Here is an 18056-nt window from a genome sequence, read left to right on the forward strand (position 1 = left end):
TTAAATTCTCTCAAAATACAAAATTAAACTTAAATTAAAACATCAAATGTAATATTGTAAATAAATCTGAAATGCTAATTTTGCAACAGTATTTTTTACGGTACATCATAAAGACTTAATTTCTTGTAACGTTTTAGATCTGTTATGTTAAATTAAAAAATACACACCTTTGACAAATAAATGAAAAAATATAGATGAAGCGGTGCATTTCTCAATTGACACACATAACAGATGATTGTTTAGTATAGATTGATGATAATTTAATAGGAACAGTACTGTTGGATTTTAGCGCCGCATTTGTTGAACTGGATCATAAATTATTGTTGGAAATATCAAACTGTGCATTGGTTTAAAAGTTATCTGACTAATAGGAGGCAGTGTGTATTTTATAATGGAAGTTATTCGGAAGTGAAAGAGTTGCACTGTGGTGTTCCTCAAGGAAGCGGTCTAGGACCAGTTATTTTCTACTTTTACCAATGACCTTGCTTTGGTTTTAAAGTGTGCAAAGGCAGTTCTGTATGCAGATGATACAACATTATATCTACCAGCGACATCGAATGATAAATTATCAGTGGATTTAGATGAGGAATTACAATCAGTGGTAAAGTGGGTACAGAATAATGAGATGGTTCTAAATTTGGCAAAAACTAAAAGTACGGTGTTTGGTTTTAATTCTAAACTTAAAACCACAATTAAAGTGGTTTATAGTTTGTATTGTAATGCATGTCATAAATTTAACACCAGGCATGCATTAAAAGGATATTTTTTGCTTCTCGTTTCAAAAACAAATGTTAAAGCAATGGACTGTAATGTACAGAGGAATGAAAATATGGAATTAATTATCATCGGATATTACGTTAAAAAAAAATTGTTAAAGAAAAATTTAATGGTACAGTACTCAGTAAATTGATGATTTTTTTTTTAATGATTTTTGGATTTTTATTTTTTATTGGATCGTTTTTTATTGTTATGTATTAATGTAATGTAATTTTGTTTTACTTGTCAGACCACAGGAAGAATAGCCACTTCCTGGGTAGTGGCTAATGGGGATCCAAATAAACAACATTCAATACACGCTTGTGTTTTATTTGTATAATGATTTTACAAGCAACTGCAAATGTTTGAATGAAGTGCAAATACATCTACAAATAATTAATTGTAGATGTGTTTGAATTCTTTTGTACTATCTGAATAAAAAAAATACATAAATAAAAATGTCCATCTTTACTACTCCGAGGATAACTAAGGGACTCGGATGCTCCAGAATGCAACATGATGCATTTAGAGCTGGAGGGTATAAACTTTCTGAATTGGATTTAATTAAATTGTCCTTATTTCGTCTTCGAGGAAACACATGTATTTATGCAGCTTCTGTGAAGTGCTAAATCAAAATAAGACCATTTACACACCATCCTTTTCCTAAATGCAGGATTCATGTAAACTGATCTTAAAATCTGTACTCAGACCAGATTTTTATTGACAGTGCATGAATCGAGAAGGTGAATTATGCACTCAAACGGGTATATTGTTGATTTGACTCAAACATGCTAAAACATTCAGACACAAAAAAAGCAAACTGATTAATGGGTGTAAAGAAAAGTGTGTATTGCAATTCAGTGCATCTGTAACACAACCTCTAACATAAACCTACTGACTGCAGGGGAGAAACATTTCCTAGCTCATAAATACAATGACAACAGTATGGGATTGTAGTCTTGAGTCCAGACAGGATGACTTCGTTCTCCTCTCTGAACTAGCCGTTTCTTGATGGAGGAGCAGATTTAGCCTTTAAGAGAAGACATGCCGGCTCTCATGATCTCATCCACAAGGAGGATGTTACTGGCGATGACAGTGCTGCGCAGACGAGAGAGAGACAGATGAGATAACAGACTAACATATGGAAAGGGTGGCACTAAAAATTGACACTGAAACCGCCAGTAAGTAGCTGCAAAACCTTAATGAGTGATTCACCGAATCATTTGTTCAAATGATTTGCTCGAAACAGCCAATTAGTTTAACTATTTCAATTTTGTAACAATTTGTGATGTGTTGGTCAGTCATGTGAACTCCTGGAACAGTGGTGTTTGACTCACCAGGAGTGAAGCAGCTGCTTTTTCACACTGTAGTTATCCCACACACCGACCTCTCCTGCGATCATAGGTTCACCTGCACACAGAACACAGCACACTGATGTGTTACAGCCGGAGGAACACACACAGGGGTACCAGCATGTCAAACTGACTCACAGGAGCAATCATTCACAAAAATCTGAGGGTGCCAAAAAACCTAAATATTGAGAAAATCATCAGTTGTTGTCCAAGCAAATTCTTAGCAATGCACATTGATATTTGCCATGAAAGAAAAATTTATAATTTTGACCCATACAATGTATTAATGGCTATGGACACAAATATACCCCAGAGACTTAAGACTTAAATTTTACTGCTACTGTGAATATCCTTGATAATTTAGTGAATAATGTCTTTAATTAGATTTTTATATTATTGTTCATCTTTAAACACTCAAATCATCACTATGATGTGAGCCGTCTCTCCACGTGCCTGTGCTCAGATCCACTCCCACCAGTTCTCCAGTCTCTTTGAGCTCACTCTGCAGCTTCACTAGAGTCTCTTGAGGGTCGAAGCCTGAATTCTGAGCCAGAACCTTAAAGAAGAAGAACTTAAGTCATTCAAAGGCACCTTTACACAAGAAGCTTGTCAATTCACATTGAGGATGTATTTTTAAAAGGGACTTCTGTTTCCAGTACCTTAGGGATGATTAGGAGGGCATCAGCAAACGCCTGCACACCCAGCTGGGCTCGGCCCTTCACTTTGGGCTTGTGTTTAACCAGCGCATCTGCCAAAGCCACCTCGAACGCACCACCCCCTGGCACTACTGAACCTGTGAGAACACCACAAGAATACTCAACATTAGCCCAGTGGCAATTCTGATGAAGAATTAAATATTTTCTTTAAAAGAGTGGGAATGAATGTTTTAAAGTTATATAGACATTTTAAATGTATATGCTTAGGTTGCAATTAACTATGCTGGGAAAGGGAACAAATGTAGGCTAAAACTAGCCTAGACCAAAGCTATCACCGTCACAGGGGTCATGATATTGACAAACTGCAAGTGTAATTATTGGTAGGGCTGTCACTTTTGTGAAAAAAATCATTTTCGATTTTTAAGATATAAGTGTTCACTGAATCAATTGTAAAATAGATTTTACATGTCAAAAAAAAAAAAAAAAAAAAGTTTCCTTTTTCAACGTCAAATAACGGACGAACGTAAAGAGAGCGTTGGAAACGCACAAGTCAGCAATATTTCTTATTTATTGGTATTAAGTTTTGTGCAGAATAATGAACAGCAACAGGAGTGCAACATTCTCGAAAAAATATAAATGCAGAGGGGAGGGCTTCCATAAAAGAAAAACATCACTGCAGGCTTCAACCCAGCTGCTTTTATGATTTAGGCAATTCAAAAATCTCTAAGATTATTTTAAATAATGATTCAAACAACTGTTCAAAAAATGAAACTTTAAATTGACTGCCATGTGTGTTTTTTTTATTGAACGTAAGCAACACTTAGACTAGACTGGGGGGGGGTCCCATCAACCTACTGAGGGTCAAAGGGCAGAGCTGTCAACCTAAGGAACGCCAGTGGGAGGACACTATGGTGCAATAATAGGTGTGCTTAACTTTGGCTGGATGTATTGGGAGAGACAGTCATGTGACCTTTATTTATATAACACTTTCATCAATCGTCTGACTGCACAGAATGAGCTAGCTAGTGGCGCGTGAACGTGGTGCTGCAAATCCCACCATTTCCAAACAAGCCATACTTGGAACCCAGTTTATACTGAGGGAGAAAGTGCAAGCTGTGAAACTCACATGCAGGATATTTCTAAGGTAAAAAAACCTCATATGTCATAACCCCAAGGAGTCTTATTCTAATATCATGACCCCTTTGATAGGATTACTAGAATTCTTCAAAATGAGCCTGTATATTCTCCTCTTTTCACTCATCATTATTATACCCAACATTTTATTGTTGTTGTGTTGTAATGCTGGTCTCCCTACCGTCTTCGATGGCGTTTTTGACGGCTCTGAGGCCATCTCTCACAGCGTCTTTGATCTGAGTCAGGGTGTGCTTGTTGGGTCCTTTCACCAGCAGGGTCACGGAACGAGGGTTACCACAATTCTCAATGAACGTGAATTTCTCCTCTCCCTGTTATAACAAGGCCAGATAAATACACTAAACATTTCAGAGAGTTTGAGTTCAGTGCCCTCCAGAATAAAAGCCCAGTCCTCACCAGTGTGTGTTCGTAGACGAGCCCCGCGTGTCCCAAACACTCAGCCGTGAGATCGTCCACAGAGTTCATAGCCACTCCACCACATGCCAGAGTCAGCCTTACGGGAAAACAGGGTTTCAAGTCATTTCAAGCCATTTTGTCCTTTTAATTTACAAATAAACAAACAAAAAAGAAAAAATGCTGCAAGCTCTTATTGAATAATATCCATCACTCTGTAATTGGGCAGACTTTATACATTAACTCTTTCCTGCCATTGACCGAATTATCCAAAAGGAGTCCTGAATCTACAGATCAAAACAGTGAATCAGCAGAAACAAGCGATTTTTGTTTTGATTTTTAATGCATGAAGCTAGATTAAAACTTTTTATTTGTTTGTTTAAAAGCAGAAGCTCCGATCTTTTTGACATATTGCACATTCAGATACTCATACAACACAACTTTCCATGGGCCGTCACATTTTGTGAAAATGATCAAAAATGCTGGTTCTCGAATCGTGTTCTGTTCTTACACTTATTTTGTAATAAAAGGTGGAAATATTTAAACGCTAACTTGCCAAGATTTAGATTGCTACTTCAATCAAACATAAAAAAATAGCAATGTTTTGCTTGTTTTTTGAAAGTGCAATAGTAAAAGGAATATAATTTTTCCGTTTTCTCTTTATTTGTAATTAATTAGCGTAGCTAGCATTTCGTCTACACAAGCAACCCCACAGAATCAAATAGTTCGATTTAAAAGTGGTTTCAGCACACATCTCCCTGACATTCGTCTTTTACCTCTCCATGTTTCGTCTCTTTGCTCGACGCAGGGCAACGATGCCCTCTTTAGCCATCGCGTCCAGAGAGAATGGATCAATACCCTGAACACAAGAAAATAACCAGCATTAACTGAGAGATCTAGCAAGCGGTGCAAGCTTAAAGACTGAGACTCCTCTGGTCTGCTGCTAATCAATACTATCAGTGATGTTTGCCTTAAATAGAGAAAATATTCTATAAACTAAAGAGATAAATATAATTTACCTTCTGGTTGATGACCACAAAGCCCTTCTTAGTATCTCCGCACACTTTATTCTTCAGCTCGATTATTTTCATCACACGATCTTCGATGAACTTCCTCTCGGCCTTCACCAGCTTGTCTCTCTCGCCTGCGCTCTTGTAGAAGAACCCAGAGTTCACTTCTCTGTGAAAACACAACGAGTACGATCACAGATTTCATCATTCACAGAAACACCCAGCGGTCTACTGTAAACAAGCGTGGACATTCGCACAGCCTACGTTTTCTCGTATTCCAAGGAAACGTTGCAAGTGAGAATGAAAGCGTCCTCCACCCTCTTCTTCATGTCAGGATGCCTGGCTCCATGATCCAGCACCAGTCCTCTGATCAGCCTGAGCATTAACACACAATGAGATTAACATATGACTGCAGCTGGGAAACAAGGAAGCCAGCCAGGTTTGAAACAACTTCCCATTTTTACATGAATGAAGCCCAAACGAGAGAAGATCTTACTGTGTATCGCTGTCAGTTTTGTGCTTCATCTCCATGATCTCCACCATGTAGAGGTCGATGGGCTCGTTGGGTTTCCTGATGGCCAGAACAGCATCCACCACAGCCTGAGGAACACAAGGCATCTCAACACAATGTGCACATCAAGAAAGATCTGCACAGCTTTTGGAGATGGACTATGTTTCTATGCATGATTTGTTCTGCCTGTCAGAACTCTAGATGATGTTTCTCACCTCTGTTAATAAATCGGCCAACTCCCTGTGGACCTTGGTTCTGAGGGAGGTGCGGGCGACATTGATGAGCGTCTCTCTGTCCATCTCCTTCACCACCTTCACCTCCTCCAGCACCTCCAGAGCCTTCTCCTTCGCAGCCTCGAAGCCCTCGGCGATCACCCGGGGGTGAAGACCCTGCAGACAGGAACAAGACTGTTTAAAAGCTGGACATAACTTTTAACTCAAGTAGGGTTTGAGTAAGAGAAGAACCTCGGAGACGTAGAGGTCGGCCTGCTTGAGGAGCTCTCCGATGATCAGCACATTGGACGTCGTGCCGTCTCCGGTGATGTCATCCTGGGCCGTGGCCACCTTGGCGATCAACGAGGCAGTGGGATGCTGGATTTGCTGAAAACAAATTAAAAGATTAATGGAGGTGCATTGTGTCTTAAAGTGACAGCAGCGCAGAGTTAGATTTTTTCGTTCTTTGACTTCAGGGTGATTAACTTATGGGCTAATTTTCATTTTTGAGTGAACTAACCCTTTAAGATCCAAAAAACAACAACAACAACAAAAAAAAGATTATCATAATTAGTCCTTGCTGTCACTAAAATGAAGAATGGCACTGAAAATCTCAATTCATGTGCATTCATTTAACTAAAACTTCTTAAATCTAAAATTTTAATTACAGAAAACTCTGACTACATAAAAAATACTGTAATTTGTGTTTCAAAGAGTAACTAACGTTCAATGGGTTTGGAAAGACAGGAGTATGAGCAAATGACGACAATTTTCTTTTTGGTGAAACTCGAATTAAACCCAGAATGATAGTTTGTAACAGCAGATGATATATTTAGTGATTGGGGTGTATAATAACTAATCAGATGATGATTCAACACGACTGAGCAAATGCATGCTGAATCAACATCTGAGACTAAACCCCGCGAGACACTGACTCTGGGTCAGTCTGATATCTGGAGAAGCATCTGCAACATGAGGTTTCACAAATCAACACATCAGATCTTACCATCTCATGCAGAAGAACGTTCCCATCTTTGGTGAGCTTGATGTCTCCTGCGCCGGACACAAGCCTGCGGAAGGAGTTTGGGGTTTCATTAGCAAGAGCATAAGAGGAACACGACTCAACAAACACCACACCTTCAGCAAGTGTGCTTTCACTTCACATCGGCTCAGGTCAGAGAGAAAACATTTATAAAATGCTCAATTCCTGACTTTGGTTTGCCGAGGCAGGTTTAAAAGCACACCTGTAACATCAATGCATCAGTCCAGAACTACACTCAATAAAGAACAATCATTCATTCATGTCTAACATGTTTAGAGATGCAGCGGATGAGAGGTGAAGGCCCATGAGAGGAAGATGTGCTAACTGTTCTGTTCCAGTCTGCAAAGACCATTTCACATCATCTGCGAATCCTCTTTTGCGCTGAAAAACCTTAACTGTATTTTAAAAACTTTAGAATTAATTTATTCAGAATTTGGGAAGTATTTGGTTCATGCTTTTTTGGGTTAAATGGATGGATGCAACCAGACATGTGATGAGATACCGACATAATAATAAACAAAAATCCTAATCCATAACATAATTAAAATCTGTAGCTCCAGGACATCGGAGGTTCACTGCCATGATGAGTCAGTTGTTAGCTCCGATGCTAACTACAAAACGTTACTCGTCTCAAAACTACACTTTCATGTAACTTTCGTTCATAAACATGTTGCTAAACACTGTAATCTGACATTAGCAGCGACGGCTGTGTTCAGATCTGCACCGGTTAACAGTTAGCTGATAGCACAGGAGTAACTAATGTTACCGACTGACAAACACGTGCTAACAAAGCCGCTATTAGCTGCTAGCAGACAGACTCACATTTTCATCGTGCCTTTCGGCCCCAGGTTACTCTTCAGCACATCCTGGAGCCCTCGAGCGGCGCTGATGTTCACCGCCAGGGCCGCTTGAGCCCTGGCCACCTCTGCTTTCGGGTTAAGGGCTTTTACTGCGGACATTCTGCTGGGGACCGGAGCACAGCGTCGCGGGAGAAAAGGAAGAGAAGCTCACACGCGCTTCCAGAAGCTTCCTCTGTCTGCGCGCTCCCGGCACCGCCCAAACACGAACACGTGACGCGTTCAGATGCCGTGGCCACGCCTTGATAAAAAAAAAATGTTATATATAATTGTATATTATATTATATATTATTTTTACATATACTATTTTTCAAAATAGTTTATATATATATTAAAATTAAATAGTTATTAGTTATTAGTATTTTATATATAAATGTTGGCTTGACAATTTAATTAATCTTATTAGTGGTTCTATTGTAATCTCACATCAGGGCAGTCAATATATCATACTATTATATCAGACTCAATATTATTATTATTAATAATGATAAATGTTTCTTAAACAGTAAATCATCATATTTTCATGATTTCTGAAGATCACGTGACACTGGAGACTGGAGGAATGATGCTGAAAATACAGCTTTTTTGTGTAAAAAAAATGTTTTGGTAGAACATATCTTTTGAGGTTAAACCCAGTTTACTTTTTTTATTTTTCTTTACAAAGACAGAACTCACCTGATCATTCCCCAGACAGGATGAAAAATAAATAAATAAACAAAAAAACCTTGAAAAAAAAAAAACACACAACAACGGAAAACATATATTGATTTATATCAACCAGTCCCCATAAACGTTCCTACATTCCATAATTTCAATTTTTCACAAAGTCCAAAAACACCTCCCGGATATAAAACACTTCCTTATTACAGCTTTTCAAGAACCAAACAAACACCATAAACCGTTTTCCAGCCAACATCAGGCAAAAGTCCACAGCTTTCTTTCTTTAGTAGACAAACTCAGTGCTCGGTGCACACAACTGGAGATGAACTGAGACACATGAGTCACCCCACACCAAAACATCCTGTTTTTGTAATAAACAATGCTAACAGTTGTTAATAGTCTTTTATTGACTTGTTTAGACCTCTATAAAACAAAAAAACCCTGCAAATTAAGAAAACGTTACACAGACACTTCAAATTTAATGGAATTTGATAAATTAATTGCATTTAATATATTATACTTTCAATTCCATAAAGCATTTGAACTGGGTTTGTAAAAGCTGTATTTATGCATGTCTTGGCCTTAGTTTTTGTTGCATTTACAGAGAGATTCACAAACGTTTCAATTGATTTAAAGATTGACAACACCGCATCAGTTTAGAGACAGCGCCACCTATTGGTCAAAAACTAATATGCTATTGTATTTATGGGTCATTTGTTAACCATTCTGCCTAAATTGATCCAGAAATAAGTCTTTAATTACCTTTTGTCCAATGCATGTATTAATTCAGTCTGGCTCTTATGTGACATTGTGTCTTTACACAGAATTCTGTTAGTTAATAATAATAACCAATGCACACACTAATATGGAAATAGCTGTACTGTGCAGTGCCAGCAGAATTATTTCAGCACGTGCAGTTTGTTTAGCTTGAATATATTAAATAAAGTCCTCTACATGTTTAATAACTATAACCTAAAATCTTGATAATGTGTCACCCAATCAAAGACAGTATTCATGCCCCAAGAACTCATTTAACATTTATTTTCCTGCTAAATCCATCCACCTTTGTCCAAAGGATGACATGTACATTATTAACAATGACAGCAATAGCTGAGGATCCCTATATAAACATTACATCTTCTGAAAAGATGGTAACATTAAAGAAAACCAATTCATTAACTATATAGATAGAGGATATATGGGGTGATCTCCTGCATGGCTGTACGTAGCAGTGAAAACGTTTACAATCTATAATAAAACTATTTGAAGGGATGCTTGTGAACTGGAATTTGAATTGCAAAAAAATGCAAATAAAATATATATATATATTGCTAAAAAATGGGTGATACTGTGGTCAGGTCTTGGGCTTGGGGTTCTGATCCACTGATGTGCAGGAAAACACTGCCATCCTTTAAACATTTCATTTACAGTGGGTCAGTTATCTTCGTCGCTCCCAAAGCCTTCTTCCTCGTCCATTTCCACTCCTTGAAACAATCTAGAGCAGAAAATACACGAATAAACAGTCAGCAAGTGTGCCAGTCACTTCATCAACCTTTAATCAAACAGGTACAGTACAGACCAAAAGTTTGGAAACATTACTATTTTTAATGTTTTTGAAAGAAGTTTCTTCTGCTCATCAAGCCTGCATTTATTTGATCAAAAATACAGAAAAAACAGTAATATTGTGAAATATTCTTACAACTTAAAATAATAGTTTTCTATTTGAATATACTTAAAAAATAATTTATTCCTGTGATGCGCAGCTGAATTTTCAGCATCATTCCTCCATTCTTCAGTGTCACATGTAACATCAGTCGATCACATGATCATTTAGAAATCATTCTAATATTCTGATTTATTATGAGTGTCAGAAACAGTTCTGCTGTCTAATATATTTGATCAATAAAAGGTTAAAAAGAACTGCATTTATTCAAAATATAAGTAAAAATTCTAATAATATATTTTCTTTACTGTCACTTTTTATCAATTTAACACATCCTTGCTGAATAAAAGTATTGATTTTATTTACAAAGAAAAAAAAATGACTGACCCCAAATTACTGACCAGTAGTGTATATTGTTATTACAAAATATTAATATTTTAAAAACATAGCTTCTTTTTTTTTCTTTGTTTTTTTTTTTTGTACTTTTTATTCATCAAAGTATCCTAAAAAAAGTATCACATGTTCTGAAAAAATATTAAGCAGCAGAACTGTTTCCAGCTTTGATAATGAATCATCATATTAGAATGATCTCTAAAGGATCATGTGATAATGATCCTAAAAATTCAGCTTTGCATCACAGAAATAAATGATCATTTAAATATAAACTTAAAAACAATTATTTTAAATTGTAATAATATATCACAATATTTCTTTTCTTTCTGTATTTTTGATCAAATAAATGCAGGCTTGATGAGCAGAAGAAACTTCTTTCAAAAACATTAAAAATAGTAGTGTTTCCAAACTTTTGGTCTGTACTGTAAGTAAATAATAATAAATTCTGTCAATTTTGGTAATATATTGATTTATTTTAATATTTGTAGTCAATTTGTCTCCACACATTAAAAACTTGGTTGAAATTTGCACATAATAGGATGGTTAAAGATTTGTGGGGTAAAAAAAACAAACAAGTTTTATCTTTTATTGCTTTAACTCTGGAGCATAAATTAGTGAAAGTTCAGAAAATAATTTGCTGTAGTACGTAATTACCCTGAAATTTACCATTTACATTTATCATACGCTTTTTTACAAAGCAATTTTTTTTTTTTTTTACCAGTATGTGTGTTCCCTGGGAATTTGACCCATGACCTTTTGCACTGCTAACACAATGCTCTACCACTGAGCCACAGGAACTTTAAGTGTAAAACGTTTGTTGGGCAAACACACATTTCAAGTAACCTGCCACCGGACACATAGGTGGTGTGAGAGATCGTATCCCTTATAAAGAGGCCCATGTCTTATTAAAGGGGTCATGAACAGACTGTCTGCACACACACAGATCAGCACCAACTTCTTCATCACCGTCTCTTTAGCGCACACACTGCAGATACTAACACAGCAGCACCTGCAGGACTGAAGATGGATTTAGATGCCTGCTGAGTTTCCCAAATGCTGTGCAGTTCTTAGTTATGGAAGAGCATCGTCTCAGCATGAGCGTTAAAGCTCTCTTTCGGTTATGTCTTAAGTGTTGGGTGCGTGTGAGACTGTGCATGCACTGGAGCTAGCTCTGAAACACATTCAAGGGCTCGTTGTAGACGGTACTCACTGGTTATAGCAGGGCGAGCCGGGGTTGTTGAAGTGGCTGTAGGGGTTCACCTTGCTGAGAGCTCCCAGACAGATCCAGCAGAAGTACTTCTGACAGGACGAACAGGTCATCTTGTTACAGCCGTGCACCTTCTACAGGAACGGGAACAATCAGAAGAGTCATTCAAGCACATCTTTCTGAGAGTCTGAGCGCACCTCTGCACAACACACAAGATCTCAGTTTGTGGAGGGTTCCCACAATTTTTCTCCAATTAAATGATTTATAGAGATTTCTGAGGCAGTTTTTAATTTGAATGCCAGGTAAAAAAAAAAAAAAAAAATTCAATAGGTGTATATGATAATATTTACTACTACTATATCAGTGACTGGTAGTTTTCCACTAATAGGTCTTAATTACTGGACCAAAACTATTCCATTTTGATTATTCATCTTTGTTGAAAAGTTATGACTGGAAAATTAAATATAATGACCTTAAATTGGATGAAATTATTAAAACCCCTTGACCTACAATACATTTTGCTCCGGAGAACATCATTTTATGAAAATAATTCAACAAAGGCATCAGTAAAGTATTAGAGAAAGTTTGTTAATAAACTTTTGAGAGATTCATTATAAAATTCAAACTGGCTCTAAACATTCATGTTCAAAATTACTCAACCCCCTTTGTGCAGAATCCTTTATTCTTCAAAATCACCAGTAAATGCTGTCTGTAAGTGTTAGAAGCTTCTGTCACCTCTCTACTACAGTCTTGGCCCATTCCACACCTGAAAAAGCTTCCAGATCACTGATAATCTTTGGTTTTCACACTGCCACTGCTTTCTTTAAATTCAACCAGATATTTGAAATGAGAGTTAAGCCTGGAGACTGAACAGGCCACTCAAGAACATTCTGTGACTGATCCCTGAACCAAGCAGAAGTAGATTTGGACGTGTACTTGTGCAGGAAAGTCCATTGACCATCAGCTTCAGTCTTTACACCAAAGGCATCACAATTCTTGTCAAAATGGCCTGACACTTTAAAGAATCCATGATGTCCTTCATACAGTCATGATTTCCACTTCCTTCTACACTAAAGAAACCCCATAACAGGACTGATCCACCTCCAAGTTTGAGGATGGAGATGATGTTCTTCTGATTATGAGCTTTGTCTGTTTTGCAGCACACACCGCTGATCCATGGGTCCAGAAAGTTCCAGTTTGGTCACATCACTCCATAAAACATTGAGCTCAGAGCTCCACAAGTCTACACAAATGAACTGGTATTCATTGAGATGTCTCAACATAAAGGCAATACTTGTCTAGTGTTCTTCTCACACGCTGCATTGAAATGGTTTTTCATCTTGCAAGTCTTAGGCTGTACATGGCAGGTTTTTCTCAGTTGCTCTGATTAAACATTTTATGATATTGTGGTTTTACTTTAACAACCTCAAAGGTTTTCTGGTAAAACAGCCGTTCACATTTCGCGTCTTTTGCACGCACAAGTTCGTCATTTCCAATGTAGGCGCGCGGCCTGTACACTCATAATGGAAGCGACGCGGTCGCGGTGTGACCCGTCCGTTTTTTCCAGGCACGTCTGCACCGCATCGAGTTAAAAACATCTCAACTTTTCAGAAAGCCGCAAGCGCACCGCGGGTCATGTGACAAGAACTAACCAATCAGCTTCATCCTTTCCCGTAACAACGTTGAAAACTCAGCCAAGATGAAGGAACAGCTGATCATAGCTGTATATGTATTGCCATTTTGAAATAAATTTAGTAGCAGAGCGATTTTTTGTGCTGCAAATCCATTTATCCTTTGCTGAAATTTCCGCGTCTTCATGGAGAGAGCACGTCATGGATGCTTTGCAAAGGCAGACGCCTCAGGAGCGCTTCTGTCCGAGCGCTTTGGAAAGAAGGAAAAAGCGGCGCGCCTAGTGTTTTCCACGCGTTTTTAGGCACGATATGTGAACGGCCCCTAATGCACACATCCTTAGTACTGACCTGTATATTAGTGCCACAGCAAGGGCACTGTTTACAGTTATCCTTCAGCCAGTCTGTGCTGAAAGACTCCTCCACCGCCTTCTGAATGACCCGCCGACCAAAACGCTTCTCAAGGAACTTCTTCCCCTCTTCACTCGCAGACATATACTCATCCCGCAAATTACGAAGCTCATCTGTTAAAGAAAGGCACAGCTTATGATCTCTACAGAGAGAAACAAACAGGTCAATGAGCATCCTATATCCAATATATCTTACCAGCAGTCACTATGCAGTGAGAGAGGCCGTGATAGCTCCTCTTACAGAGGGTACAGAAGGCGTATCTGCAGGCGGGACAGATGCCCATGGTGGAGTCAGGCTCCACCATCACAGCCATACAGCAGCTCATACGAGGACAATACACCACATCCGCCATCAGGTCCAGACTCGACTGCAGCAGGAGACGATCGTAGCGTGCAAACTCATCTTCGCCCACGAGAAGTTTCACCTGTTATATGAACATACTGATGTCAGTCATAAAACCATATTCAGAATACACAGTCATAACAGGGCTCAATTATATTCTGAATCAGGCATTTTGAATGAATCCTTTGAATGAATGAGTCAATTAATAACTCATTAAGACAGGGTCAACATTTTCTATATCTGTCAATATCACACACCACTAGTTTCAAGTCAAATTTAGCAATTTGCGAATCTAATTACCGTATCACAGGAAAATCTACTAGCCTTACTAATTTACAAATAAGACAAATAATCGGTCAGTAATAAAATTATGACAAATTACAAGAAATGGCAAAAATAAATAAAACAAAGATGCACATGAAATAAAATAGTGGAGAAATCCTACAGAAACTGATTAATCAAACACCCCACAGTCTTCACTGATAGACAGATCAAAACAGATTAATGCTTTTAAAACGACAGAAGTGATTCAGATGGTATCTTTTTCTCTTTTTGATTAACATTAACGACAGCTGCATGTATATGACACCGCACACATTAAAACCGAATGCATAGATGTAAAACATTGACATGCATCAGATTTTCTCCCAGAGGATTGTGGATGCTCGTCAAAGTGGGCATTCTGACATAATTTTGTGGTATTTTTCAGTTCAGGCATGATCAGATCCAAAAGAAAGCTCAGTAGTCTCTGAACAGTACTATATGCAGAAAAGACTGAAGAAAAGCGGAGTTATCTTCTTGTGTGTCTTCTATAAATCAACACTGGCAACTTAAAAATGTGGGAAATATAAACCGTCATCTGTCCTTTCAAGTGCGCCCGAGTCCTACATAACCTATCCATACTCACACACTAAAGCACAATCACACGAGAGCAGACAGAAGATACCTGTGAAGGAGTGGCCATGGACATGCACTTTGGTTCAGGGCAGTTAAGGCACTGGACTTTTCCATCTCTAATCTGGATCTGAAAGTATTCCTTCATGCAGGCCTTGCAGTACACATGCTGACACTCTTTGAAGAGCAGAGAGTCGGATCCGAGCTTCTCGGAGTAACAGATGCCGCAGCAGAACACCTTCCCATCAAACACCTTCTGCTTCTGAGCTTCGTCAAAATCCAGCAGCTGAGTCAGTATGTCTGTGCGAGCGTCGACTTCTTGCACGGCTCTGGCGTCTAAATCTTTACTTTTTTCCCCGGGGACTTCTACAGCTTGTTTTGGGCCAGACTCACACTGAGGCTGGCTCTCAAGGCTTTGGATTTCCAGCGGTGACTGGATTCCCAAAAAGTCTAGGGTCTCTTCCTTTAGAAACTGCATCCAGGTAAAAAGAACCACGTTGCCTTGGTTCTCCTCCCAAAGCTCGTCCAGTCTCCTGCAAAGTGCAGTGATCTGATGGAGAGAGAGCAGAAGGTTATCACAATGCTATAGCAGATCACCAAATACACTGGCTGTTCTCCCAAATATCCTCCCAGACTTGCACTAGCTGAACAAAACGATTCCCCCCAAAAACAACAGCATGCACCAGAGTCAAAGCTGCTATGATCCTCTGGTTCCCATCCACTTTTGGGATAGTTGGGAAAATAACTTTTCATTTTGTGATGACAGTAATGGTGGGAAAATGATAACCTTTATTTTTTCGGTTAACTATTCTTCGGTAAAAAAAAAACTTTTACACTAAATTAGATGTTTAAATAAAAGGAAAGTCTGTTCGCTCCCAGAGACGCTGTGTTAGAAACACCCTCGCATTGGCGTTAACTAGTTTGATGCAAAGGGAATATAATACAAAGAATATTGTCATAAATGTAGTGAAGTGATGTATGTCTAAAGGAAATAGTTTATACAACTAGAACAAAAGTTTAGGGTGAAACTTTAATCGACTGGTTGCTGATCTGACTGTTACAGAGTAACTGCATCCTTTTGATTCAATACCACCAAATCAAAACCAATGAATTAGAACAATAAAAAAGCAAAATACATAAATAGCATTACTAAACAGGACTCACCTGGGCTCTCCTGAGCCATTTGGAGCTTATAGTAAAAAGCGGAGCTGATGCTGAAGGATAGTCAGCCGGGAACTCAAAACTCAGAACCAGCGGAGGTAGAAATGATACATGATGCTCTGTGGAGGTCTGTCCTGTAAATCAAGACATAATTCTAGCGTTGTCAGAACTCTATGATGTCAGAACAAAGTCTGAACTCCTGCTTATAAAGTCTCACCCTTAACTAGCAGTTTGAAGCTCGGAGGAAGCTCCAGGCACAGATGAATCTCGCCCTCTTTTCCTGATTCGGCTCTGCGAAACTCGTCTTCATCATAGATGCTCGCTAGAGCAAGCAGTTCATCCTCCTGTGCTTCCTGGTCGGCTGACATTGGAACATTCCTGAGATTAATATGAAATCAAGCAACATTTATGTTTATGCTTCGTAGAGCCCCTGGAGAAATGGAAATACTCAAAAAACAAACATAAGAATAAACAGCTTTTTATAAGTCACTAGTAGAAGTGGATTCTACGTCCTGGAATGAATGACTGTACACCAACACATTATAGAGGTTATGGTTTATAAACTTTAAAATATGATATTTTTCTTACAAAAATGCTTTGATTCGCTTCATGATACACCCATGGAGCTGTTTGAGGCACTTTTTATTATGGATGGATGCGCTTTATTTGACGTCTTTTGGACTACTGAAAAATTACACCCATTCACTGCCATTATAAAGCTTAGAAGAGCCAGGATGTTTTTAAACATAACACAGATTGGATTTGTCTGAAAGAAGAAAGTCATATACACCTAGGATAGCTTGAGGGGGGGAGCTAAAATTTTCATTTTTGGGTGAACTATCGCTATAACAAGAAAGATGCCTAAATCTCGGCTGGCCTGAGGGTGAACTTTTTTGGTAAACTGTCCCTTTAAGTGTGACAGGATGATTGACAGCCCGGATTATGCTATGGTGTATCATAACTATGTGACAGAGCACAAATGAATGACGTGGAAGTATTGTCCCAAAGCTTACTGCAGACTCAAAAGTATATATGTTTTCTTCACGAAATAAATCGTTTATACTTCAAGGGCAGAGAAGGCGATGATTTTCTACTTGTTAATAGGTCTTGTTTGACCACGCGTGTTTGAAACTTATAACTACTATATTTCCGACTCCATCCAAAGGAAAACACATGCGCAAACACGATGTACTAACCTAGATTAATGTTAACAAACGTGATAAACACTGTCAAACAGCTTCGTTCGATTCACGTTATTTCTCCTTCTGTTCTGGAGAGGTGACAGTCCGCAAAGATACCAATACCGCAGTAAGTTTAAACAATATTCAACTATTGTTTACGAACCCGCTTCTTATAGCCGTATTTCAATACTCACGAATACTCTAACTATCAAAGCCCATGTAAGGGACCATCTCAAAAAATCCAATCACCACTGTTGTATTAAGTATTGGACAAGGCTTACGTTCTGTACCGTGGGTGGAGTTTTTAGACGGTCCCTTACACAGCACAGCAGAATATCCAGTGAATATCGAGCCTGACACTAATAACTTTACCGCGCTGTGTCCCCCTACAATCGGCTCTTTCCTTTTTTAATCTGAATTGTGACAGATTAAGATATAAACTTATAAAACACGTACCTTTCTCTATTCCCAAAGCAGCTCTACAGTTGACAACTGCAGTCTCACAGCAGGCCGGATGGGAGGAGCTTGTGTTTGACAGACTGCTGCTGCTTCCGGTTGGCAAACCCGCTTTTGGT

At 38.5% G+C, this 18056-nt stretch overlaps 2 protein-coding genes across 3 annotated transcripts; both read right to left on the reverse strand.

Moving 5' to 3' along the window:
• Positions 1-1455: 1455 nt before the first annotated feature.
• cct6a (chaperonin containing TCP1, subunit 6A (zeta 1)) lies at positions 1456-8161 on the reverse strand. Its single transcript, XM_026234146.1, has 14 exons — positions 7907-8161; positions 7049-7112; positions 6295-6429; positions 6046-6219; positions 5816-5919; positions 5584-5694; positions 5329-5488; positions 5086-5168; positions 4313-4409; positions 4080-4227; positions 2768-2901; positions 2562-2664; positions 2094-2166; positions 1456-1854 (listed from the first exon to the last, which is right to left on the reverse strand). Exons 1-14 carry the CDS (start codon positions 8041-8043, stop codon positions 1782-1784), a joined length of 1596 nt encoding a protein of 531 aa, XP_026089931.1. The 5' UTR covers positions 8044-8161; the 3' UTR covers positions 1456-1781.
• A 535-nt stretch (positions 8162-8696) lies between these two features.
• LOC113063812 (E3 ubiquitin-protein ligase RNF14) lies at positions 8697-18056 on the reverse strand. 2 transcript variants are annotated; one of them, XM_026234147.1, is made up of 8 exons: positions 17938-18056; positions 16518-16678; positions 16304-16434; positions 15192-15689; positions 14099-14327; positions 13844-14016; positions 11868-11998; positions 8697-10096 (listed from the first exon to the last, which is right to left on the reverse strand). In XM_026234147.1, the coding sequence occupies exons 2-8, from the start codon at positions 16666-16668 to the stop codon at positions 10036-10038; spliced, it is 1374 nt and encodes a 457-aa protein (XP_026089932.1). In that variant the 5' UTR covers positions 16669-16678; positions 17938-18056; the 3' UTR covers positions 8697-10035. The 2 variants fall into 2 exon arrangements, with proteins under 2 accessions (XP_026089932.1, XP_026089933.1); XM_026234148.1 differs by lacking the exon at positions 17938-18056 and adding an exon at positions 17497-17649.

The sequence above is a fragment of the Carassius auratus genome, chromosome 46 (genome assembly GCF_003368295.1).
Source record: "Carassius auratus strain Wakin chromosome 46, ASM336829v1, whole genome shotgun sequence".
Lineage (NCBI taxonomy): Eukaryota > Metazoa > Chordata > Actinopteri > Cypriniformes > Cyprinidae > Carassius > Carassius auratus.